Source organism: Orycteropus afer, unplaced genomic scaffold (assembly GCF_000298275.1).
Source record: "Orycteropus afer afer isolate SDZICR_OR568_19922 unplaced genomic scaffold, OryAfe1.0 scaffold00096, whole genome shotgun sequence".
NCBI lineage: Eukaryota > Metazoa > Chordata > Mammalia > Tubulidentata > Orycteropodidae > Orycteropus > Orycteropus afer.
In genome coordinates this window covers 7,340,262-7,367,348 of record NW_006921683.1, presented here as the reverse complement: position 1 = coordinate 7,367,348, position 27,087 = coordinate 7,340,262, and the positions used below count along the sequence as shown (strand labels likewise).

Below are 27,087 nucleotides of genomic sequence, written 5' to 3'. Positions count from 1 at the left end.
ATCTGTCATTGAACCAATACCAGGCAGTTTTGACTACTGTGGCTGTATAGTAGGTTTTGAGATCCGGCAATGTGAGACCTCCTACTTTGTTTTTCATGAATTTAATTTTTTTTGTTCTACATTTTTCTCTCACACTATCTGGGATCCTCTATTGTCATCCTAGTCTGAGTAGGTGGTAGTGGTAGCTGAACACTATTTAGTTCTTCTGGTCTTAGGGTTGTATAAGCTATGGTTCATGTGGTCTATTAGTCCACTAGGAGCTCTGGTAGCATAGTGCCTAAGGCACTTGATTGCTAACCAGAAGGCTGGCAGTTCAAACCAACCAGTCACCCCTTGGAAGGAAGTTTGGGCAATCTACTTCCATACTGATACCACCTTGGAAACCCAAGGAGGGGTCACTATGAGTCGGGTCTGACTTGACGGCAAATAACAACAACAATAACATTAGAGCACTGGACTAATTGCTCCCTGAGTCTTTGGTTTTCTTCACTCTCTTTTGTTCTGAATAGGAAGAAACCAATAGTAGCAGTATCTTAGATGGTGCATGTGCTTTTTGACTGAATATATAAAATAAGATATTAAGTTCAAAGGAAAGTTCAAGAACAACAAAACCTTTGACAAGGCACCAGGGAGGAGAGGGACTAATTATCTTTTCTTTTAACAATAACATGATTTATGTCCAACCACAACATGACAAATATACAAATGTTCTTGCTATAAAGTGAAAACAATATAATCAAACTTGCTCCTGATGAAACACTTTGCTATTCAAATAAGGAGACAGTAACTAAATTTCTGACACACATAACTTTTAAAACAAACAAAATAATAATAATATTGGTAAACTTTTTCTTTTGCCACATGCCAAAAATAAATCAGTAAGTTATAAGAGGCTATAAAAAACTAGTATACTATCTTTAAAACATGTAAAATCCTTTTGTTGCTCACTGAAAAAGCATAAATGAAAAATATGAGTTTCTTTAAGATTGTAAGATACCTTTCAAGTCTTTCTTTAATTTTCTGAGATCTTTTTGAAAATCTTCAAACTTCATCTGTGAGGCTTGAAAAAGGTCCTGGGGTTCTGGCAGTGGAAAGACACATTGTTCTTTTCCAGCATCCTAATTAGCAAGAAGCACGTGATTATTGAACAAATCATCATCAATATAAGTAAAAAGAACACAACACCATCATTGACAAAAATAAAAACAACACCAAACAACACAACAAATTTAGAATATAAAGTGTGGCTATATGTAAAAATTCCTTTACCTCATCAAAATTTCGAAGATAATATGAAACGATATATGACAAAAGGCTCCTGCTATTGTCCTAGGCAGAAAAATCAAAGTAAGTAAAAACTATATTTAAAAAATTACAAAATATACAGTGTTAAATGAATAAATTCTTGGCAATTCACATATATGCATGAAAGATGGAATTCTGCATTTCCAATCACTTCACTGTATCTAAGTATTTTTACCATATAGATCTTGCCCATGTAAGCTTCAAGGGCAAGTTCAGTTATTTAAAGGTAGAGACTCAAGTACAAACACTCTTCTATTTTTACTCTCCTCAATTAGAAATTTAGTTTGCTAATTTTCATGTTTTATTATTAAAAAGTGCAACTACTATCTTAACAAAATAGTCACAGAACTTACATATAGCTAGGCTAACAGGTACCACCACAACAATAAATTTGATTGAGACTCATAGCATATATATTAGGGCAACTGAAAAGTTAAATATCACTTTAAACAATCAGGAGATTTTAGAAGTTCATATGAATTTATGAATTTAAAAATTCATATTACAAATTGATATGTCAGCAATTGAGATTCAGTATTTAATACACACACAACTATAAGTAACACACTGTATGTAGTTCTATAGAAAAAAATGTAAAATTGTTTCACATTTAATAGTTTTCCTTCCCAAAGTAGCTTTTTATTTTCTAGGGCATACAGAGGTATTCATTTTTAATTTTAGATTATTTTTAGCATTGCTCAAAATAAATACTAGATAATCTGAATGTGGAAGATCAAATATATATTTACTTTAAAAATAAATCCTAGATACCAACGAACTTCCATGGAATGTTCAATCTACAATATTCCCCCTATATATTAAAAAAAAGCAATATAATCAAGTTCAATATGACATAGTAATATCTCTATTACATAAAATTTGCTTTTCTAGAAATTATTTAATCAACCAGATTTTCTTTCCTCTTTTCTTCTGCTGCCTGAAATTTATCAAACATGTAATCAAGATTATTGATTATTAGTTGTGAAGGGAATGCAAGAGTTGAAACCAACAAATTGGAAAATATAGCATGTGGTAGAAAATTATCTGGAGATCACATGACTGAATTCTTTAAGAGCAATGACTTATTTATTAGAAATATCTTTTTTCAACAATACAAACAGTGACTATACACATGAAGCTTGCAGGATGAAATACACAGAAATAAAGTCAACATCTGTGGAATAAGAAGATGGAGAAGCTCAATATTATCAGTCAGAACAAGGCCAGGGACTGACTGTGGAACAGACTATCAATTGCTCATACAAGTGCAAGGTAAAGCTAACGGAAATCAAAACAAGTCCACAAAAGCCAAAGTATGATCTTGAGTAAATACCATCTGAACTTAGAGCCCATCTTAAGAATGGATTTGATGCAATGAATACTAATGACCGAACAGCAAACAAGCTGTGGCATGACATCAAGAACATCATAAAGGAAGGAAAATGTCATTAAAAAGACAGAAAAAAGAAAAAAAAAGACCAAGATGGATGTTGAAGTGACTCTGAAACTTCCTCTTGAATATGTTGTTATTGCTACGTGCCCTCGAGTCAGACCCAACTCATAGCGACCCCTCCTTGGGTTTCCAAGGCAATATCACTATGGATGTAGATTGCCCAACTTTCCTTCCGAGGAGTGGTTGGTGAGTTTGAACCATCAGCCCCCTCTGGTTAGCAGTCAAATGCCTCACTAAAGTGAAAGTAAGAAATTTTCAAGTAAAAGAGCTGAACAGATCTCAAAGGGAGACTCTTGAAGAATATAACGAAATATGCAAAGACCTAGAGTTAGAAAATCAAAAGAGAAGATCATACTTAACATTTCTCAAGCTGAAAGAATTGAAGAAAAATGTCAAGGCTTAAGATGCAATACTGAAGAATTCAACAGGCAAAATACTGAATGACATAGTAAGCATAAAAGATGGAAGGAATACAAAGAATTACTAACAAAAAGAACTGGTTGACATTCAATTAATTCAAGAAGTAGTATATGATTAAGAAGTTAGAGTACTGAAGAAGTCCAAACTGCACTGAGGCACTGGCGAAAAACAAGATGCCAGGATTTGATGGAATACTAATTAAGATGTTTCAACAAACTGATAAAAAGCTGGAACACTCACTCATTTATACCAAGAAATTTGGAGGACAGCTATCTGGCCAACTGACTAGAAGAGATCCATAGACGTACCTATTTCAAAGAAAGGTGATCCAGTAGAATTTGGAAATTATTTAATAATATCAGTAATATAATATGTGAGTAAAATTATGCTGAAATAATTCAAAAATGGTTGCAGCAATACATCAATGGAAAACTGCCAGAAATTCAAACCAGATTCAGAAGAGGACATGGAGCGAGGTCTGATGACACCTGATGATGTCAGATGGTTATTGGCTGTAAGCAGACAGCACTGGAAAGATGGTTATCTGTGTTTTATTAACCATGCAATGGCATACATCTGTGTGAATCATAACAAATAATGGATAACACTGCAAAGAATGGGAATTCCAGAAGACTTAATTGTGCTCATGAGGAACCTGTACATAGACCAAGAGGTAGTTGTTCAAACAGAAGGGGATACTGCATGGTTTAAAATCAGGAAAGTTGTGCGCCAGAGTTGTATCCTTTCAACATATTTATTTTATCTGTATGCTCAGCAAATAATATGAGAAGCTAGGCTACATGAAGGAGAACACTGCATCAGGGTTGGAGGAAGATTCATTAACAACCTGTGACATGCAGATAACATATGAGGAGGACTTGAAGCACTTACTGATGAAGATCAAAAACTATGCCATCGATATGGATTACATCTCAACATAAAGAAAACAAAAATCGTCACAACTGGGCCAATAAACAACATCATAATAAACAGAGAAAATTCTTAACAGTTTCAAGGATTTTAATATCCTTGGATTTACAATCACTGCCCACGGAAGCAGCAGTCAAGAAATCAAATGACGTATTGCATCGGGCAAATCTGCTGCAAAAGATCTCTATACAGTGTTAAAAAGCAAAGATATCACCTTGAGGAATAAGACATGCCTGACCCAAGTCATAGTATTTTCAATTGCTTCATATGCATGTGAAAGCTGGACAATGAATAAGGAAAACTGAAGAAAAATAGACACCTGTGAATTACGGTGGTTGGAGAAGAATATTGAATATATCATGTAATACCAGAAGAATAAACAAATTTGTCTTGGAAGAAACAAACGCAGAATGGTCCTTAGAAGTTAAGATGGTAAGACTTTGTCTCATGTATTTGGACATATTATGAAGAAAGACCAATTCTTGAAAAAGGATGACATACTTGGTAAAGAGAGTCAAGAAAAAAGGGAAGACCTTTAACAAAATGGACTGACATAGGTGCTGCAACAATGAGCTTATATTTAGCAACAATTGTGAAGATGGTGCAGGACCAGGCAGGGTGTCGCTCTGTTGTACAGAGGGTGCCTAGGAGTTGGAACCAAGTCTATGGCATCTAGTAATAATGAAATGAAATAGTAAGACAGTATGTTTCTTTCTCTTTCTTTTTTTTTTTTAAATTTTTATTGTGTTTTGGGTGAAAGTTTACAGAGCAAATTCATTTTCCATGCAGCAGTTCACATACACTTTGTGTCATGACATTGACTGCAATTTCCCACAATGCAACAGCTCTCTTCCCACTTCCTCCCCATAGTTACCTCTTCCATGTGTCCTTCCCTCCCATGAAACTCCTGCCCCACAAGCTGTCTCTCTGCACATACAAAACTCTTCTATTTTATGATGATAGATCTTTCCAAGGAGTGTATCTACCTAATGTAAATGCTCACCTCATATGCCTGTCTTTTGTTTGGCTGGAAGCCACAGGAGTGGGTTCAATGCCAGACCTGAAGGGCAGCTAGGGTCCATAGTCTCAGGTGTTCTACCAGACTCTATCACACTAGCAAAACTGGTCTTTTTCTTTTTTAATGATTTTGAGTTTTGTTCCACATTGTTCTCCTACTCCATCTAGGATCTCCTACATAGATCCCCCTCCAAGTGGTGACCAGGGACCACGTAGTTCTTTTGGTCTCATGGTGATATATGCTGAGGATTGCATGGCCCACCAGCCCCTTGGATTAATTGTTTCCATATATCTTTGGTTTTCTTCCTTCTTCTCCTAGTCCACTCTGGACTAGGAGATACACATCATTGCATCTAGATGGCTGCTTGCAAGGTTTTAAGATCTCAGTTGCTACTCACCAAAGTTGGATGCAGAACAAAGTTTTTGTGTAGTTTGTTATGCCAATTGAGCTTGATAACCCCTGCAACCATTATCCCAAGCCCACAGGTCCAACTACTCGCTCTGTCCTGGTAGCTGGAAGTGGCCAAGAAGTCACTACAACTTTGTCCCTTGTCATTTCTACTATATACCTGGACATTCTTACAGAACATACAAATACACTTGTAGAAACATTGTCTGCCAACCCTATACATGGTCATGGCCACACTCCCCCATGCACAGACATATGTACTAATTTAGTCTGTCATCCCATCTAGTCACCCATATATCAATGTTTGCCTTCACTGACAACAGTAACGTATGTGTAAAAGGGTTCATCTTTGTTGTCTGTATCTCCCATGTACCTCTCTATGTCTTCGTCTTTGTCAATGCCACTGTATTGATCACTCACATTTGGTACGCTGCCCTTCCTTTCATCCAAATAAATACTTGTCTCTAACTATCTAACAGTGTTCCCTACCCTCTCCTCCTGCCCCTGGTAACCAACAAAGACAATTTCCGTCCATATACAAACCTTTCTTTGAATTTTTACAATAACAGATTAATATAATATTTGTCCTTCTGTGATTGACTTATTTCCCTGACATAATGTCCTCCAAATCCATCCATGTTATGTGGTATTTTGCCGATTCTACATTATCCCTTAGGGTTGCGTACTATTCCATTGTGTGTAGGTACTATAGTTTAGTTATCCATTCTGCTGATGGGCACCTAGGTTGTTTACATTTTTTTTTTGCTGTTATAAACAGCACTGCGATGAACATGAGTGTGCACACGTCTGCTCTTGTTCTGGCTAAGTCAAAAAGTATTTCTAATTCCAACTTTGTAAGGACTCGTCACACTGCTTTCCACAGTGGTTGTTTCACTTGACAGTCCCACCAGCAGTGTATGAGAGTCTCAACCTCTTCAGATACTCCCCAGCATTTGTTATTTTCTGTCTTGTTGAACTTTGCTATTAGTAGTGGGGCCAGATGGTTTCTCATTGTTGTTTTGATTTGCATCTCTCTAATGGTTAATGACCGTGAGCATTTCTTCATGTGTGTTGGTCCCCTGAATATCTTCTTTGGTAAAGTGTTCATGTGTTCTGCCCATTTTTAAATTTGACTGTTTGTCTTTTTGTTGTTGAGCTGTTGGAATTTTCTATAAATTTTAGAAATAAGTCCCTTGTCAGATATGTCATTGCCAAATATTTTTTCCCAATCTGCAGGTTCTCTTTTTACTATTTTGGAGAAGTTTTAAGAAGCACATAAACATTTAATTTTTAGAAGGTCCCATTCATCTAGGTTATCTCCTGCTGTTGGTGGATTTGGGTATAATTGATAGTCTATTTATGCCATATATAAGGGCCCTTAAATTTGTCCTAATTTTTTTCCATGAAAAACTATACAGTTTTAGATTTCACATTTAAGTCTTTGATCCATCTGAAGTTAGTTTTTGTGTGGTGTGAGGTACAGATCTTGTTTCATTTTTCTGCAAATGGATATCCAGTTTTGCCAGCACCATTTGTTAAAGAGACAATCTCTTCCCCATTTAATGGATTTTGGAACTTTATCAAAGATCAGCTGACCATAGGTCCATGGATCTATTCCTGGGTTCTCAATTATTATTGCATCAGTCTATATGTCTGTCATTGTACCAGTACCAGGCAGTTTTGACTACTGTGGCTGTATAGTAGATTTTGAGATATGGGAGTGTGAGACCTCCTACTTTGTTCTTCTTCTTCAATAGTGCTTTGCTTATCCAAGGTCTCTTTCTTTTCCATATAGTTAGTGATTGGTTTTTCCATATTTTTAAAGAATGTTGATGGGATCTGGATTAGGATTGCATTGAATGTACAGATTGCTTTGGGTAGAATAGACATTGCCACAATGTTCAATCTTCCTATCCCATGAGCAAGGTATGTTCTTCCATTTATGTAGATCTCTTATGGTTTCTTGAAGTAGTCTTCTATAGTTTTCTTTGTACAGGTCTTTTGTGTCCCTGACGACATTTATTCACGAAATATTTTCTTTATTTATTATTTTTTAAGATTTTTGGTAGCTATTGTAAATGGTGGGAGTCCTGGTGGCATAGTGCCTAAGACATCTGACTGCTATCCAGAAGGCTGTTGGGTTTGAACTCCTCAGAAGGAAGCTTGGGCATTGTACTTCCGTAGTGATACTGCAAGGAGGGGTTTAATTTTTGTTGTTGTTGGTAATTTAAATTTGGTAGTGAAACCCAAGGAGGGGTTCCTATGAGTTGGACCCAACTCTACAGCAGTGAGTTTGTTTTTTTTGTTTTATTGTAAATGATATTGATTTCCTTATTCCTTTTTCAGCAATCTCTTTGCTGGTGTAGAAGAATCCAACTTACTTTTAGATGTTGATCTTCTATCTTGCCACAATGCTAAATCTCTCATAGTTCCAGTAGTTTTTTTTTTTACTGAGTCTTATGGGTTTTCTAGGTATGTTGTTGTTGTTATGTGCTGTCGAGTCAGATCCGACTCATAGCGACCCCTCCTTGGGTTTCCGAGGCAGTATCACTACAGAAGTAGATTGCCCCATCTTCCTTCTGAGGAGTGGCTGGTGGGTTTGAACCACCAGCCTTCTGGTTAGCAGTCAAGTGCCTTAAGCACTACGTTACCAGAGCTCCTATAGGATCATATAATCAGCAAATAGGGATAGTTTGACTTCTTCCTTACCAATTTGAATGCCTTTGATTTCCCTCTCTTACCTTACTGCCCTAGATAGTAGGATTTCCAATAAAATGTTGAATAGAAGTGGTGATAGAGGGCATCCTTGTCTGGTTCCTGTTCACAAGGGAAATGTTCTGAGTATTTCTCCACTGAGAATAATATTGGGTATTGTTTTTGGATATATGCCCTTTATTATGTTGAGGTATGTCATTTCTATTTTTATTTTGCTGAGAGTTTTGATCAGGAATGGGTGTTGGATTTTATCAAATGCCTTTTCTGCAATGATTGATATGATCATGTGGTTGTTTTCCTTTGTTTTATTTATGGGATGGATGACATTGATTGTTTTTCTGATATTGAACCATCCTTGCATACCTGATATGAACCCCACTTGGTCATAATGTATTATTTTCTTGATGTGTTGTTGGAGTCTATTTGCATTTATAGCCAATGAGGGATATTGGTCTGCAGTTTTCCTTTTTAGTGATGTCTTTGCCTTGTTTTAGTATCAAGGTTATACTTATGTCAAAAAATGAACTTGGGAGGACTCTATCCTTTTCTATGTTCTGGAATTGTATGAGTAGCATTAGTGTCACTTCTTTGACGTTCTGTAGAATTCTCCAGTGAAACTGTCTGGGAAATGGGTTTTTTTTTGTTGTTGTTGTTGTTGTTGTTGTTAGTAATTTTCTTATGACATGTTCAATTTCTTCTTTTGTTATGGGTCTATTCAACTTTTCCACCCCAGCATGTGTTAGTTTTGGTAAGTAGTATGTTTCTAGATATCTGCCCATTTCTTCTAGATTTTCAAATTTGTTGGAGTACAGTTCTTCATAGTATCCTGATATCCTTTTTATCTCAGTTGGTTCTGTTGTGATGTCATCCAATTTATTTTTTATTTGTGTTATTTGTATTCACTCCCTCTTTTCCTTTGTTAAATTTGCCAGTATTTTGCCAATTTTATTAATCTTTTCAAAAAACCAACTTCTAGTCTTGTTAATTTTTTTCTATTGTCTTTCTATTTCTTTTTCATTTATTTCTGCTCAGATTTTTATGATTTTCTTTATTCCAGTGACTATATGCTATTCTTGCTGTTTTTTTATTTTCTCGAATTGTTGTAGATGTTGGCTTACAGTGTTGATTTTGGCTCTTCTTTATTGGTGTGTGCATTTATTACTATAAATTGGCCTCTGATCACTGTTTTTGCTCTGTCCCAAAGATTTTGTTTCTTTCATGTTTTTATTCTCATTTGATAACTGGAAATATTTAATTTCATCTTTTATTTCCTCTAGTATCCAGTCATTTTGAAGGAGAATGTTGTTCAGTCTCCATGTGTTTGCTCTTTTTCCATTGATCTTCCTATTATTGATTTCTAATTTGATAGCATTGTGACCTGAGAAGATGTTTTGGAGTATGTCAATGTTTTAAAATTTATTAAGGGTTGCTTTATGGCCTAACATATAGTCTATCATGGAGAATGATCCATGTGCACTGGAAAAGAATGTATATTGTGCTGTTGTTGGGTGAAGTACTCTCTAGATATACATACTGTCAAGTGGCTAGATTGGATTGTTCAGTCCTGCATCTTTGTTGAGTTTCTTTCCAGTTTTCCTATCTTTCATTGAAAGTTGTGTATTAAAGTCTCCTACTATGACTGTGAAGTCATCTATTTGTCTTTTCCATTCTGTTGAAGTCTGATTTATGAATTTTGGGAGTCTTTCATTTGGTCCATACATATTTACAGTGGTTATATCTTCTTGTTCAATTGATCCTTTAATCTTTTTAGAATGTCCTTCCTTGTCTGTTACGGTGGTTTTTGTCTTAAAGTTAATTTTATCAGAAACTGATATTGCCATTCCTGCTTTTCTTTTGATTGATCTTTGTCTGATGTATCTTTTTCCAACCTTAGATTTTTAGTCTATTTTTGTCTTTGTTTCTAAGGTGTTTTTCTTGTAGACAGCATATTGATAGGTTATGCTTTCTTATCTAGTCTGCAACTCTCTTTCTCTTAAGTGGTGTGCTCAATCCATTTAAATTCAGTGTAATTATTGACAAGTATGACTTTTTGTTGTCATTTTGTTATGTGTGTTTTTCATGATGTTCCTGATTTCTTTGTTCCATATAATTTTCTGTGCTGAGCTCATTTTGTTTATGAATCATGTTATCATTTCCTTCCTTGCTATTGTTTTAGTATTTGCTAAATATTTGCGCTTGTCCTCTTTTTTAGTCTGATATGAAGGTTTATCATTTTTCTTTGAGGTTACTCTTTGATTTCTAATTTTCTCCCCACATTTAGAACAGTCTATTCTTGCAATTGTCTTGACTTTTTCACCATTTAGAAGTTCCGTAGCTATGCTATTTTTTCCCTCTTTTTGGTTTGTAATTATCCTCATTTGCCACTTGATATTTCTGATTCCCTGTTTAGAGTCTTGTAAGTTTGTTTAGTTTGGATACTTCCATAACTGGGTTGGTTTCTGGGTTATGTCATCATTTGTGTTACTGGTCAATTGTTGTTTTCTATTATTGGTTCTCTGTCCAAAGGACTCCCCTCAGTATTCTAGTAAGTTCGTCTGGTTTTAAAAAAATTCCCTTAATTTCTCCTTATCTGGAAATCTCCTAATTTCACCATCATATTTGAGGGACAATTGCTGGGGATATAATTCTTGGTTGGAAATTTTTCTCTTTCAGGGTTTTATATATACCATCCCATTGTCTTCTTGCCTGTGTGGTTTTTGCTGAGAAATCCAAGCTTAGTGTTAGAGGTTGCCCTTTGTAGGTAACTTTTTGTTTTTCCCATGCTGCTTTCAGGATTCTTTCTTTGTCTCTGGTTTTGGTGAATATGATGATAGTATGTCTTGGTGATTTTCTTTTGGGGGGGTCTATCCTGTTTTGGGTTTGTTGGACTTCCTTGATGGACATATTTTCATTTTTCATTATATCAGGAATTTCTCTTCCAACAAATATTGGATAATTTTCTCAGTGGTTTTATTTTTCTCTTCCTGTTCTGGAATTCTGATTACACATAGGTTATTCCAATTGATGGTATCCCACATGAATCTTATGCTTTCTTTCTTTCTTTTTTTTTTTTTAATTGATCTCTTTCCAAAGAAATATTGAGGTATTTGTCTTCAATCTCATTAATTTTGTCTTCCATTAATTTGATTCTACTCCTTTCCCCATTCAATGTGTTTTCTATTTCTGGAAACTTTGTATTAATCTTCTGGATTACTATCTTTAGATTTTGTATCATTTCTAATTTTTCATTTATTTTGTCATTTTGTTCTTGTAGAATCTTTTGAAATTTTTCTAAGGTTTTGTTTGTGTTTTCCTTAATTTTGTCAGTGTTTTCCTTGATCTATCTTTCAATTTGTTGAAGGTACCTAAATATAATTCTTTTGAATTCTTTATCAGGGAGTTCCAAGGCTGCTTCTTCCTCAGGGATGTGTTCTGGGTCTGTATTGTCATCTCTTTTTTCTACAGCTTTATCTTGCATCTTTGTGTGGACAGTGATGGTCTGTTGTCTTTGAGACATTGTAATGTTTTTGTGTTTCTATTTAATTGATGACTGTACTTTGGAGTGATTTGCCCAAGATTTCAGTTTTCTTTGTTTTGTTTGGGTAAGCATGGTACTGTGTTCTATTCACTAGTTGGCAGCATTTTTGCACTTGCCATCTATCTCCTGGTGGGTGTGATAGAGTATGAGAATGGCTGCACAGATCTCTGCTAACTGTTTGTGAAGAGGAATTTAGGGTGAGTCAGGCTCATACTGGCAGTCATGTATAGTTGGCCGGTTGGTGCAGAAGGCAGTGGTAGCCCTCACTCAGTAAGTGGGGCTGCACGATGTACAGGTTTGGTTGGGCCGTATGGGCATAGTTGCTATCTCCCTCTCAGTTATACAAAACAATAATGGAAAAACCACAAAAAATAAAATCAAGTGGACAAAAAAAGACACACCACATAAACACACAGGAAAAATCACCAAAAGGGGTGAGAGGAAAGGCAATAAATGAGAGAATAGAAAAAAACCCACAAAATATGAGGATGGGGAAATAAGAGAAAATAGGTACGGTAAGAGGATAATGAAGAAACAAATGGGAAAAACCCAAGAAGGAAAACAAGGATGGGGGGAACTACAAGAAAGAAAAAAATGGGAACCAGGACAAGGGAAGAGAGGAAAAGGTGAAAACTAGAACTTGAGAAAAAAGAATAAAAATAAAATTGAAGAAGGAAAACAAACATCAGGGGGGCCATAAGGGAGGGCACCCAGGCTCATTGGAGCACACAGACTGGGATGGAATTTCTGCTGGCCCAGAAAGTGGGTGGGGTGAGGTATGGCTGTACCTTAGTTCACCAAGAGGGTATGGGCTATAAGAGTAACATGGGGAATATCACACCTTTCCAGTCCTCAGTCTCCAGTATGTCTGTGCTGTTCCCAGCAAGTGGAGCCTATTCTTAGGTCCCTGGAATCTGAGAAAATGCTGTTGCTTTAAAGACCCAAAATGGCTGAACCACTTGTAAACATTTAAAATGGATACACCCTCCAGACAGCCAAAAGTCCACAGCTCAGTTTCTCTCCCTCTTTGCTACCTCCCTTTTTATTGATCAGCCACCAGTGTAGTCCTCTGGGCATCCCCTGGTGAGCAGGGCCAACCTCCAGGTTAATTCCTAGGTCCTAATACCACTTGGAAATGGCCAAACTGTCAGTGCTGTCAGTATCGCTGACTGTTCACAGCTCAGTCTGTCTTCATTTTTCTCTGTTTTCATGCAGTTTCTTCTACTCGTTGGAGTTTATTCCACTTCTGTGTACTTCCTTTCAAAGCTCATGGCTCCACAATTATCTTCTGTATCTGTGCCAGCTGGTTCCTCTTTTCTTTGTTGAAGAGGATTTGTGTAGTCCTCTGTATCTGTGTCAATTGGTTCCTCTTTTCTTTGTTGAAGAGGTTTGTGTAGTCCATCTGCCTATTCCATCATCTAACCAGAACCTCAAAACACTGTTTCTTGATTCAGTGTTTCATTTTTATTCAGATTATTCCTTAACCATTCAAGTTTGTAGGAGTTAAATGAATGTAGGATTGAGTAAGATATATAAATCAATAGAAAAATACCAATATTCCCTTACTCATATGTAATTATGATTACCAGAATCTATTTCAGGTCCATCTTTTAATAAGTTGAATATTATATTGTGGCTATATACATTCCCAAGTTAATTGAAAAAATTACTGGTTTCAATATAAAAATCAGTCCTAAGAACTTTTAAGAACCATCATGTGTTTATAATAGAACTTTTGTTTCAGGATAAAGGTATCAAGTCTAATTTGAAGAAAACATATAGTCTATGAATATAACAAGAACCTCTGATGGTGCTGTGGTTAAGGCATTGGGCTGCTAACCAAAAGGCCAGCAGTTCAAAACTGCCATCTGCTCCACGGGAGGAAGATGAGGCAATCTATGTCCATAAAGATTTACAGCCTTGGAAACTCTATGGGGATCACTGAGTTGGAATCAACTTGATGGCTGTGGGTTTTATACATAGAACTGAACAAATATAACCATAAATTGCACAAAAAATTATATGCTGTTGATATGCCATGTTTTACTCAATTTTTGGCCAGAATTGGAATTAGAAAAGTAATAGCATCCAGCATTTCATAGATGCTTAATGAAAGAATGGTTCATGAATATTGAGAGTATGCATGAATGAAAAAATGAAGTAGTTGTGGCCTGACAAGTAAAAACAGGTATCACTCTCCTATGAGGACTATTCCATCATTTGTTCTTGTTGTTGTTAGGTGCCGTCAAGTCATTTCCAACTCAGAGTGACCCATGCACAGCAGAATGAAACACTGCCCAATCCCACACCAGCTCCATGATCCTTGCTATATTGATCCCATTGTCACAGCCACAATGTCAATCCATCTCATCGAAGGCCTTCCCCTCTTTCATTGACCCTCCACCTTACCAAACATGACATCCTTCTCCAGGGAATGGTCCCCTCTGACAACATGACCAAAGTAAGTGGATGAAGTCTGGCCATCCTTGCTTCCAAGGAGCATCTCAGCTGCACTTCCCCCAGGACACATCTGTTAGTTCTTTTAGCAGTCCATGCTTCAAAAGCATCAACTCTTCTTCGGTCTTCCTCATTCATTGTCAAGCTCTCACATGCATACAAGGCGACTGGAAATATCATGGCCTGTGTCAGGCACACCTTAGTTCTCATGGAGACATCCTTGCTCCTCAGCACTTGAAAGAGTTCCTTCGCAGCCAACCTGCCCAGTGCTACACCTTGTCTAATGTCCTGATTGCTGCTTCCACTGGCGTTGATTGTAGAACCAAGCAACATGAATTCTTTGACAACCTCAATCTTTTTTCCATTTATTGTGATGCTGCTTATAAGCCCAGTTGTGAGGAATTTTTGTTTTCTTTATATTGAGAAGTAATCATTCATCTTTCCATACAGCAGCTCACATACACTTTGTGTCATGATATTGACTACAATTTACTACAACTCAACAGCTCCCTTCCCACTTCCTCCCCATAGTTACCTCTTCCCTGTGTCCTTCCCTTCCATGCACTTCAGCCCCCAAAGCTGTCTCCCTGTGCACACACAGCCTTTCTATTCTCCCATGATTGATATCCCCAAAGAGTGCATCTACCTATTGTAAATTTTCAGCTGACAGGCCTTTTTTTTGGCTGGATGTCACCGGTTGTTGTTGTTATGTGTCGTCATGTCAGATATGACTCATAGCCATCCTTCCTTGGGTTTCTGGGGTGGTATCACTAAGGAAGTAGATAGCCCAACCTTCCTTCCGAGGAGTAGCTCATGAGTTTAAACCACCAGCCTTCTGGTTAGCAGTCAAGTGCATTAAGCACTACACTACCAGATCTCCTGGAAGCCACAGGAGTGTATTCAATTCCAGATCTAAAGGGAAACTAGGGGTCATAGCCTCAGTGGTTCCATCAGGCTCTATCAGACCCGCAAACCTGGTCCTTTTTTTTTTTTTTTTTAAATTATTTTGAGTTTTGTTTCATATTGTTCTCGCACTCTATCCAGGATCTCCCACAGAGATCCCCTTCTGAGTGACTGACAGTGGTAGCTGGGCACCATCTAGTTCTTCTGGTCTCATAGTTGTATAGGCTGAGGATTGTATGGTGTACCAGTCGCTTGGACTAATTGTTTCCATGTGTCTTTGGTTTTCCTCATTCTTCTTTGCTCTGGATGAGGAGAGACCCACCGTTGCATCTAGATGGCCACTTGCAAGCTTTTAAAATTCCAGTCATTACTTGCCAAAGTAGGTTGTGGAACAATGTTTTTGTATAGTATGGTGTGCCAGTTGAGCTTGATGTTCCATGCAACTATGGTCCCGAACCCAAAGCTTCACCTACTTGCTCCCTTTGGGTAGCTGGCTGTGATTAAGAAGGGACTACAACCTTGCCCCATGTCAGCTCTACTATATACATGGACATTCTTACAGAACATACAAATACATTTGTAGAAACATTGTCTGCCAACCCTATATATGGTCTTGGGTACACTCCTCTCTGCATGGACATACCCAAGAGTTCAGCCTGCCCACCCATCTATCTGCCCATGTATCAATGTTTGCTTTCACTGACAACACAGTGCTACATGTGCAAAAGGGTTCATCTTTGCTGGGTGTACCTCACACCCACCTCTCTATGTCTTCCGTTTCCTCAATGCTACCATGTTGATTACTCACATTTGGTATATTGCCCTTCTCTTCACCCAAATCAATACTTGTCTCTACCTATCTAACAGTGTTCCTTCCCCTCCCTTTTCCTCCCACTCCTGGTAACCAACAAAGAAAATTTCCTTCCATATATAGCATTTCCTTGACTTTTTACAGTAATGGACTAATATAATATTTGTCCTTCTGTGATTGACTTATTTTACTCAGTATAATATCCAAGTTAATCCATGCTATGTGGTGTTTTGCCGATTCTATGTTATTCTTTAGGGTTACATAGTATTTCATCGTCTGTATGTACCATAGTTTGGTAATCCATTCTTCTGTTCATGGGCACCTAGGTTGTTTCCATCTTTTGGCTACTGTAAATATTGTAAATAGTGTTGCCGTGAACATGGGTGTGCATCTATCTGTTCTTGTCCTGGCTCTCACTTCTGTAGGATATATACCTAGTAATGGAATGTCTGGGTCAAATGGTATTTCTAATTCTAACTTTTTAAGGATTCGCCATACTGCTTTCCACAGTGGTTGTACCATTTGACAGTTCCTCCATCAGTGTATGAGAGTTCTAATCTCTCCACACCCTTGAAAGTATTTTCTATTTTCTGTCTTGTTGAACTTTGTTACTAGTGCTGGGGCCAGATGGTATCTTGTTGTTTTGATTTACATTTATCTAATGGCTAATGATCATGAGCATTTCTTCATATGTTTGTTGACCACCTGAATATCCTCTTTGGTGAAGTGTTTATCCATGTGTTCTGCCCATTTTTTAATTGGATTATTTGTCTTTTTGTTGTTGAGATGCTGGAGTTTTCTATAAATTCTAGAGATAAGTCCCTTGTCAGATAAGTCATTGTTGAATATTTTTTCCCAGTCTGTAGGTTCTCTTTTGACACTTTTGGAGAAGTCTTTGGAAGCACATGAAAATGTAATTTTTAGAAGGTCCCTCTCATCTAGTTAATCTTCTGCTGTTTGTACATTTTGGGTTATGCTTGATAGTCTATCTATGCCATGTATTAAGGCCTCTAAATTTTCCCCTAGTTTTTCCTTGAAGAACTTCATAATTTTAGGTTTCATGTTTACGTCTTTGATCCAGCTGAAGTTAGTTTTTGTGTATGGTGTGAGGTACAGATATTGTTTCATCTGGTAAATGGATATCCAGTTTCGCCAGCACCATTTGTTTTAAATAGACAATCTCTTCCCCATTGAATGGATTTTGGAACTTTGTCAAACTTCAGATGACCATAGGTTGATGGATCTATTTCTGGGTTCTCAATTCCTTTCCACTGGTCTGTGTCTGTCGTTGTACCAATAACAGGCAGTTTTGATTACTGTGGCTGTATTGTAGATTTTAAGATCCAGATTAGATTTATAGTTTCTTTCATTACACTTTTATATGTGGGAATTTTTTTCACAGGGAGAACAAATTTGTTTCTAAGTTGTCTCACTAATCTACCATTATGGTTGTCACACTAATCATATTTTTCATTGGTACTCTCACAATTGCCCAGATACTAATTTTAAACAAACAAAACTCTACATGTAGGATCCAAATATAATTACATTTGCAAAAATGCTTGCAGAGTCCCATAGATAACAGTTTCCTGCAGAGAATGATTAGGAAGATTATCTTTTGTACTGTATAGTACATTACATTTTATATTTATATTGTATATTTACATATTACTTTCACTCATATTGTTTCTGTTTTCAAAATGTGGGGTTATTGGCTTCCATTGTTTAACATGAACAGGAAAATATAATGATATATATTGTAATTCGTAGAAATTAGTCTTTTATAGTCCAAAACTATAAATATTAGTAGACATGGTAAAGAAAGAAATGATAAAAGTTATTAAAAAAAATAAATAAACTATAGTCTACTAACTTATTCATTAGACTATGGAATCAAAATTAATCAACTTAGGAAATATTATTCACTAAGTGCTACAAATATAATTACCATTACTTTTACTTAGCTTAGAACAGAAAGAAACATTTCTTTTTCAAACATAAAGATAGTGATTATAACTGGTTCACAGTCAAATTGATTACTAAGGCAAACACCTAATCATCAATTTGTGTATATTTATTCAGACAAAATACTTACACTGCTTTTGACATCTTTAAGCTTTGGAAGAATGTCTAATCCAAAACCATCTGCCTGTCCTCGAGTTTTATTTCCACCATTCATGTAGTTGCCAAAGGCAAGAACCAAACCCAAAACCTGCATAACCCCTGGGCCATTTTTTAATGTCTGTAAAACAAGAAAAAGAACAGTTTTTCTCTTATACAAGGTTTTGTGCCAGACATTCATAGTATACTAATAATTATGGATCACAGCCAAACTTTGTCATTGCTCATTATAAGGTATATTTAAAAAATAGTGTCTCCAAAGTTAACTTTAACAAAGTAGCTACACACCATAAACATTTAGGTGTACTTTTGCAAAAAGGTATCAGTCAAGTTCCATGTCTATCATGTGACTGTGAACATGAAATAAAAAAGAAAACAAATAAGGTTGCAAATTAATATTGCACTCATCCTAATTTTATTTACCTTAGGAGTAATACAAATTTTGGTAGTTGTAGGAAAACAAAGGTCATCATAAAGATTCATTTCCAAAATTAGATTTACCCCTCAAAAGTTCATTCACTCCTTTTAAAAAGCTAAGTTGAATTTGAATCTGCATTTCACTTCTTCTGAAAATCTCCATCTTTAATAACATCTTTCTACATTTCAAAAAAAAAAAAAGTGTCATACCAGACAAATAGTAATATTGATTTTCGACCAATTACTTAAAATTTTCATACTGGTAATTTATGCAAGGACAAATTTTAGTTTTCATAAGAATGTTTATCTTCTGTAAGTCATATGTTGCTGTTGTTGTTATTATGTGCCATTGAGTTGGACCCGACTCATAGCAAACCCTCCTTGGGTTTCGGGTTTCCAAGGTGGTTATCTCTATGGAAGTAGATTGCCCAACCTTCTTTCTGAAGAGTGGCTGGTGGGTTTGAACTGCCAGCCTTCTGGTTAGTAGTCAAGTGCCTTAGGCACTATGCTACCAGAGCTCCTGTAAGTCCTATGGCTTGTTCCTAAATCATTTGGATGGAATAATTAAGAACAATTTGTTGAGTGGCCCTTCCAAAAATAAAGTAAATAAAATGCCTTCAAATTGCATTCATTTGGAAGTATGATATATGAGAGGTTCATGTTTGGGCCAAGGCAGAAGTGGCAGACTCTCCAAAGGCTGGTATGTACTGGTGGCATTCTAACAATGCTGTCCTATAGCCCCACATGCCAATCTAAGCATTTGCTTTGATACTGGAGCACAATCATTAAATGTTCCATTCCTTGGGACTACTAGCCTTCCAATGTAATAGAGTAATTAAAGGAGCTATGCTCAGTTCAATGGTAAGGCATTCAGCTTCTAACCAAAAGGTTGATGGTTTGAACCTACCAGTTGCTCTGTGGGAGAAAGATGAGGCAGTCTGTTACCATAAAGATTAAACCAAAAATCAAACCCAATGCTACAGTTAATTCCAACTCATAATGACCCCCATTAGGTTTCCACGTCAGTAAATCTTTACAGAAGTAGATTGCTTCATCTTCCTTCCATGGAAAGGTCGGTGGGTTTGAACTGCCAACCTTCTGGTTAGCAGTCAAATACAAAAATCTTCCATAAAATTTACAGCCTTGGAAACCCTATAGGACAGTTCTACGCTGTCATATAGAGTTGTTATGAGTTATAATTGATTAGATGGCAGTGGGTTTTTGGTGGATGTGGTAGTGAAGGTTGTGTGTCAACTTGGCTAGACCTGGTTGAGTGGCTGGGCAGCTGGATGTAGTATCCCCCATGAAGAGACTGGTAATCAGCTCCATGGTAGAATCTACTGTGAGCAGCTGAGGGATGTGGTATGTTTCTTGTATATAAGGAGAAGCCTTGGGGATAGTCTCTAGATTATGGCATGCTTGAACCTTGCATGTAGCCATGTCATTGTTCAGCAGCCAGCCATGTTCTGCCAATCTTGGGACTTTCAACAGACTTGAATTAATGGCCTGCTGTGTGGTTTGGTAACATCAGGACTGTGCCTTTTTACTTGTCAGCCTTGGGCTTGTCAGTCTCAGCAGCCAGGAGCTGTCTGAGTGAAGAAAAGCCTCTAGCTTCAGTGGGCCAGGAGCAGGAGGCAGAGCTGAAGCCCAAAGCTGAGGGGCTTTCACCCAGCCCCTAGGCCTGGTACTTTGAACTTGGACTTAAAGCCTCCAAACAGTAAGAGAATAAACTGCTGTTTCTTTAAGCTATCTCATTTGTGGTATATTACTGTCAGAGCAGCAATAGGTAACCAAAACAGTGGGATTTAGAGTAAATAAGAGAAAACAGTTTGAAATCTGAACATGATTGAACTGGATTAAATATGAGAAATGAAGCTTCTGCTTTATAGAGACCAGAACCCACCTCACACAACTTCTGTAGTAATTCCAGTTTGCGACGAATGGAGCAAATGCTTTCTGAAAATGTTGACTGGAACAGGATGCAAAAGACTCTCTCTGAAAAGTTGGGGATTAGTGATAGTTCATAAAGGAACCTAAGGAAATAAAGCCAAGTTCAGAGGAAACATATAATTCATATAAACAGATGTTTATCCTCTTATCATTCATAATAATCATGCACTTAAGACACTCCAATTTTCAAACAGACAGAGCCCACCACAGCCTGGATGACCTCTACACAGATATTAAGTGCTTACTGTTCAGGTTTGTCCAGAGACTTGGCGTTTTCCTTGTCTTTGGATGATCGGCCATGCTTTTCAATCTTTTCCAGCTCATCTGACTGTGCTCTCTGGGAAAATAAAAGCCAAGAAATTTTTCAAAATTTGATTAACTGAATCCTTTAGACAATAATGATCTTAATACAGCAGAACTATATATGTTTTCATATTTCTTACCATTTGTTTGTGGTGAAAATTCATGATCCATTTTAAAGTGTAGATATGCTTAATGAAAATCTTCAAAATAATCTTATTAATTATTAGTGATCTACAAAATATTTATCCATTCAAGTGTGCTTTAAAACAATAGTCTTTTCCCTTCCTGTTATTTTGGTTGTTTATAATACTCTTTAGAATGCAAAGATTTCATTTTAAAGTGTTAATCCTAATTGAGAAATCAATTAAGGTAAATTTGGAAGCAATTTGATTCTCAAGTTTTTATAATATTTTTAAAGAAATAAAGTATTTACTTAACAATTGTAATCATTATTATTGTTATTTTTATTTTGGAGGAAGAAAAGCACAATTAAATGACTAAGTCATAGAATAAAAAATACTTTTATTTTTGGTCCATCAGTTGAATTTTGTTTTCATTCAAAAGTTGCTCCAAACTTATTTCCTTCCTAAGTGTCTTCCTTCACCCTTTATAATCTCAAAGGAAAATGTTGTCATCCTAAACTTATTTCTTTATGGGATGTCTTATGCATTTTTTTTTCCATGTGGTAGATTTTATAAACTTCAAAAAGCACAAATCTATTCATTTCCATAGAGTGCTTGCATTTTTATTTGCAGTCTTGCCTCTATAACTCATAAAGATGTTTCAAAGAAGCCAATACACTATATTTTCTAATTGCATTAAGGGAATGTGAATATACTACCATATCTTGAGTTTAAGTTCAGTCCTTAAAATTCCTTCAACATTATTTCTTTGAATAAGAGCTCACTCAGCCAAGAACTTATGTGGAAGATAGAGCCTAAGAGATTTCTAGAGCATCTATCCATGCTATCTAAACAAAATTATGTTTTGTTTGTATTCACAGAATATTTAAAAATATTAGTTGCAGTTGATGGGATTAACTAACAAAGACTTGTTTGCTCTAAAGAAACTTCTTTTAACAAGGAAAGAGGAAGTAGTGGCAGATTAGTAACCCCACTCCACCGCCAACCTCACTCATAAAAGTGGATCCTCTGGTAGTTTGATAAATTTTGTGTTTGGAATGTGACACATCAAACATACACAGATAAATAAATGAGGCACATTTTATTGCAAATATCCCAAGCTACTTCTAGAATTTCAATTGCATTTGTTTGTATCAATCTTATTTTCAGAAGGTTGGCATTTTAAACCCACTAGCTGCTCCATGGGAGAAGATGAGGCAATCTATTTCAGCAAAGATTTATAGCCTTGGAAACCCAAAGGGTTCACTATGTGTCAGAGTCAACTCAATGGCAGTGGCATCTTATTTTGGTTAGTTACCTATGAGTCATCCCCACACATATTTTCAGAATGTCCTTTAAAGCATCATTATAATATGGTCTTTTAATAATGAGCATATCCATCTTTCTTGCAAATAAGCATCCAAGATAATATAATAAAAGAATATTAACGTTAAGAATATCAATAAATTGGTTATAGAGTTTAGGTAAGATAGAAGAATAGGCAGAAAAACTGAACAGACTCTCTTCAACAAAGAAAAGAGGAACCAGTTAACACAGATACAGATGATAACCTTGGAGCCCTGAGCTTTGAAAGGAAGGATACCGAAGTGGACCTAACTCCAACTAGTACAAGAACCTGCATGAAAACACTGAAAAAGAAGACATACAGTCTGTCAGTGGTCTGTCAGTGATCCTGATGGCACAGACAGCTTGGATATTGCCAAGTGGTTTTAGGATCTAAGAATTAACCTAAAAATTGGCCCTGCTAGCCAGGGGCTACATGGAGGACAGCACTGGTGGGTGCTGAATAAAAAGGTAAGTAGCAAAGAGGGAGATGGGCTGAGCTGTGGAATTTTGGTTGTCTGGAGGACATAGCCATTTTGAATGTTTACAAGTGGTTTGACCATTTTGGATGTTTAAAGCCAGGATTCTCTCAGATTCCAGGGACCTAAGAATAGGCTCAACTTGTAGGACACTGAGGACTGTAAAGGTGTGATATTCTCCTTGTTACTTTTATTACCTCATACCTTTTTGGTGAATGGAAGTGCAGTCATCTCTCACTTTCACCCACCTTCTGGGCCAGCAGGAATTCCATCCCTACCTGTGTGCTCTGACGGAGCCTGGGTGCCCTGTCCCATCCTACCCAGATGTTTTTTTTTTTGTTTTGTTTTGTTTTTTACTTTGCTTGTTTTTGTCTGTTTAAAATTATTATTATTATTATGTCTGTCCTTTAAATTATTATTCATTCTTCTTCTCTTCTCAGGTTCTATCTAGTTTTTGGCTTTCTCTCTCTTTCCTTTTCTTGGTCCCCTTTTTTTCTTTCTTATGGTTCTCCCCATTCCTTGTTTTTCTTTTTGTATTTTCCTCATTTTTTCCTTTATTCTTCTCCTACTCTCTTTTCTCTAATTCTCACCTCCCTAGAACTTGTGGGTCCCCCACCTTTAACTATTTTTTTTTTTTTTTTTGGCTTTTGAAAGTAATGCTTTAAATATATTCTCTGATTTATTGCATTAGCAATTCTTTTTCCCTTTTTCCCTTTATGGTGATTGTGCCTATGTGTTTACATGGTGTGTATTTTTTTGAATATTCTCCATGATAGACCATATGTTGGGCCATAAAGAAAGCCTCAATAAATTTAAAAACAATGAAATATTGCAAGCATCTTCTCAGATCACAATGCTATAATTAGAAATCAACAATAGGAAGATCAATGGAAAAAGAACAATAACATGGAACTGAAATGACACCCTCCTTAAAAATGAATAGGTAATATATGAAATGAAAAAACAGAATCAAAAAATTCCTTGAATCAAACAGAATGAAAACACAACGTATACCAAAATCTTTGGGGCACAGCAAAAGCAGTGATCAAAGGCCAATTTACAGCAATGAATGCACACATCAAAAAAAGAAGAAATAGCCAAAATCAACACTTTAAACCAACATCTCCAACAATTAGAAAAAGAACAGCAATAAAAGCCTACAGTCACCAGAAGAAAGGAAATAATAAAGACTCAAGCAGAAACCAATGAAATAGAAAAAGAAAAACAATAGAAAAAAATTAACAAGACGAGAAACTGGTTTTTTGAAAATATTAATAATATTGACAAACCCCTGAGGAACTTAACAAAGGAATAGAGGGAGTGAATATAAATAACACAAATAAGAAATGATTGGGCAACATCACAACAGAACCAAATAAATAAAACCAGAAAATAAAAGAAGACCAGAAATATAAAAGAATATCAGGATACTGTGAAGAACTGTACTCAAAAAAATCTGAAAATCTAGAAGAAATGGACAGATTTCTAGAAAAACACTCTTACCTAAACTAACACAGAGTAAGGTGGAAAAGTTGAACAGACCCATAACGAAAGAAAAAATCGAACAAGTCATCAAAAAATTACCAACAAAAACAAGTCCTGGCCCAGACAGTTTCACCAGAGAACTCTACCAAGCGTTCAAAGTAGAATTGACACCAATCCTACTTAAACTATTCCAAAACATAGAAAAGGATGGAATCCTCCCAAATTGATTTTATGAAGCAAATATAACCTTGATACCAAAACATCATTAAAAAGGAAAACTACAGACCAATATACCTCATCAATATTGATGCAAAATCTTCAACAAAATACTAGCCAAGAGATTCCAACAACATATCAAAAAAATAATTCATTATGACCAAGTGGGGCTCATATCAGGCATGCAAGGATGATTCAACATTAGAAAAAAAATCAACATCACCCATCACATAAATAAAACAAAGGAAAAGAACCACATGATCATATCAATCGATGCCGAAAAGGCATCTGATAAAATCCAACATCCATTCCTGATCAAAACTCTCACAAAATAGGAATAGAAGGGACATTCCTCAACATAATAAAGAGCATATATGCAAAAACAACAGCTAACATCATTCTCAATGGAGAGAGATTGAAACCATTCCCCTGGTGAACAGGAACCAGAAAAGGATGCCCTCTATCACCCCCTTCTATACAACATTTTATTGGAAGTCTTGTTGTTGTTGTTATGTGCTGTCGAGTTGGACCCAACCCATAGTGACACTTCCTTGGGTTTCCGAGGCAGTATCACTATGGAAGCAGATTGCTCCATCTTCCTTCTGAGGAGTGGCTGGTGGGTTTGAACCGCCAGCCTTCTGGTCAGCAGTCAAGTGCTTTAGGCACTACACTACTAGAGCTCCCACTGGAAGTCCTAGCTAGGGCCATAAGGCAAGAAAGGGAAATCAAAGGCATCCAAATTGTAAGAAAGAAGTCAAACTATTCCTATTTGCTAATGATATGATCCTATACCTAGAAAACCTAAGACTCAGTAAAAAAACTACTGGAACTAATTGAAAGATTTAGCATAGTGGCAGGATATAAGATCAACATCCAAAAATCAGTTGGATTCCTCTGCACCAGCAAAGAATTTGCTGAAAAAGAAATAAGGAAATCAATAACATTTACAATTGCTACCAAAAAATTAAAAACTTGGGAATAAATCTTATCAGGGACACAAAAGACCTGTACAAAGAACACTGTAACAGACTACTTCAAGAAACCAAAAGAGATCTACATAAATGGAAAAACATAACATGCTCATGGATAGGAAGATTGAACAATGTGAACATGTCAATTCTACCCAAAGCAATCTATATGTTCAATGCAATCCCAATCCAGATCCCATCAACATCCTTTAAGGATATGGAAAAAAATAATAATCACTAACTTTATATGGAAGGGAAAGAGACCTCAGATAAGCAAAGCACTATTGAAGAAGAAGAACAAAGTAAGAGGACTCACACGGCCGGATCTCACAATCTACTATACAGCCACAGTAATCAACACTTCCTGGTATTGGTACAATGACAGACACACAGATCAATGGAATAGAATTGAGAACCCAGAAATAAATCCATCAACCTATGGTCAGCTGATTTTTGACAAAGGGCCAAAAATCATTAAATGGGGAAGAGATTGTCTGTTTAACAAATGGTGCTGGTAGAACTGGATATCCATTTGCAGAAACAAGTTCTGTACTTCACATCATACATAAAAACTAACTCCAGATGGATCAAAGACTTAAATGTGAAACTTAAAACCATAAAGTTCTTCAAGGAAAAACCAGGGGCAAATTTAGGAGCTCTGGTCGCATAGTGCCTAAGACACTTGACTGCTAACCAGAAGGCTGGAGTTTCAAACCCACTAGCCTCTGTTTGGAAAGAAGATTGGGTAATCTACTTCCATAGAGATAGCACCTCAGAAACTCAAGGAGGGGTTGCTATGAGTTGGGACCAAGTCTATGGCAGTGAGTTTGGTTTGAGAGAATATATGGCATATATAGCCTATGCTATAGGGAGTACTGGTAGCGTACTGCCTAAAGCACTTGACTGCTGACCAGAAGGCTGGTGGTTCAAACCCAACAACCACTCCTCGGAAGGAAGATGGGCAATCTACTTCCATAGTGATACTGCCTCGGAAACCCAAGGAGGGGTCGCTATGAGTCGGGTCCAACTCGACGGCACACAACAACAACAACAACAACATAGCCTATCAAGCATAACCCCATATGCACAAACAGCACGAGATAAACTCGATACATAGGACCTTCTAAAAACGAAATTTTTATGTGTTTCCAAAGACTTCTCCAAAAGAGTCAAAAGAGAACCTACAGATTGGAAAAGAAATATTTGGCGGCGACATATCTGACAAGGGACTTATCTCTAAAACTAACAGAAAACTCCAACACCTCAACAACAAAAAGACAATCCAATTAAAAATGGGCAGAAGACATAAATAGACATTTCACCAAAGAGGATATTCAGGCAGCCAACAAACACATGAAGACATGTTCACAACCATTAGCCATTAGAGAGATGCAAATCAAAACAATGAGATACCATGTGGTCCTAGCACTAGTAGCAAAGTTCAATAAGACAGAAAATAACAAAGGCTGGTGAGGATGTAGAGAGTTTGGGACTCTCATACACTGTTGGTGGGACTGTATAATGATACAACCACTTGGAGAGCAGTATGGAAACTTCTTAAAAAGCTGGAATTAGAAATACCATTTGACTCAGCCACTCCATTACTAGATATATATATCCTAAAGAAGTGAGGACAGGAATCAAATTGACTACATCTGTGGCAAGAGGCAGTGGAAAAGCTCAATATCTTCAGCCAAAACCAGGCCAGGAGCTGATTGTGGAAC

General features: G+C 36.6%; 1 protein-coding gene across 1 annotated transcript in view; it reads right to left on the bottom strand.

The window, feature by feature from the left end:
• Positions 1 to 27,087, bottom strand: part of FMN2 (formin 2) — a 784,241-nt gene that overhangs the window by 254,601 nt on the left and 502,553 nt on the right. Inside the window, exons 7-11 of the mRNA XM_042781203.1 lie at positions 20,692 to 20,783; positions 20,400 to 20,529; positions 18,054 to 18,200; positions 1,270 to 1,329; positions 998 to 1,118 (exon numbers count right to left, since the gene is read on the bottom strand). Coding sequence (XP_042637137.1) covers positions 998 to 1,118; positions 1,270 to 1,329; positions 18,054 to 18,200; positions 20,400 to 20,529; positions 20,692 to 20,783 — 550 coding nt within the window. The remainder of the gene's footprint in view (positions 1 to 997; positions 1,119 to 1,269; positions 1,330 to 18,053; positions 18,201 to 20,399; positions 20,530 to 20,691; positions 20,784 to 27,087) is intronic.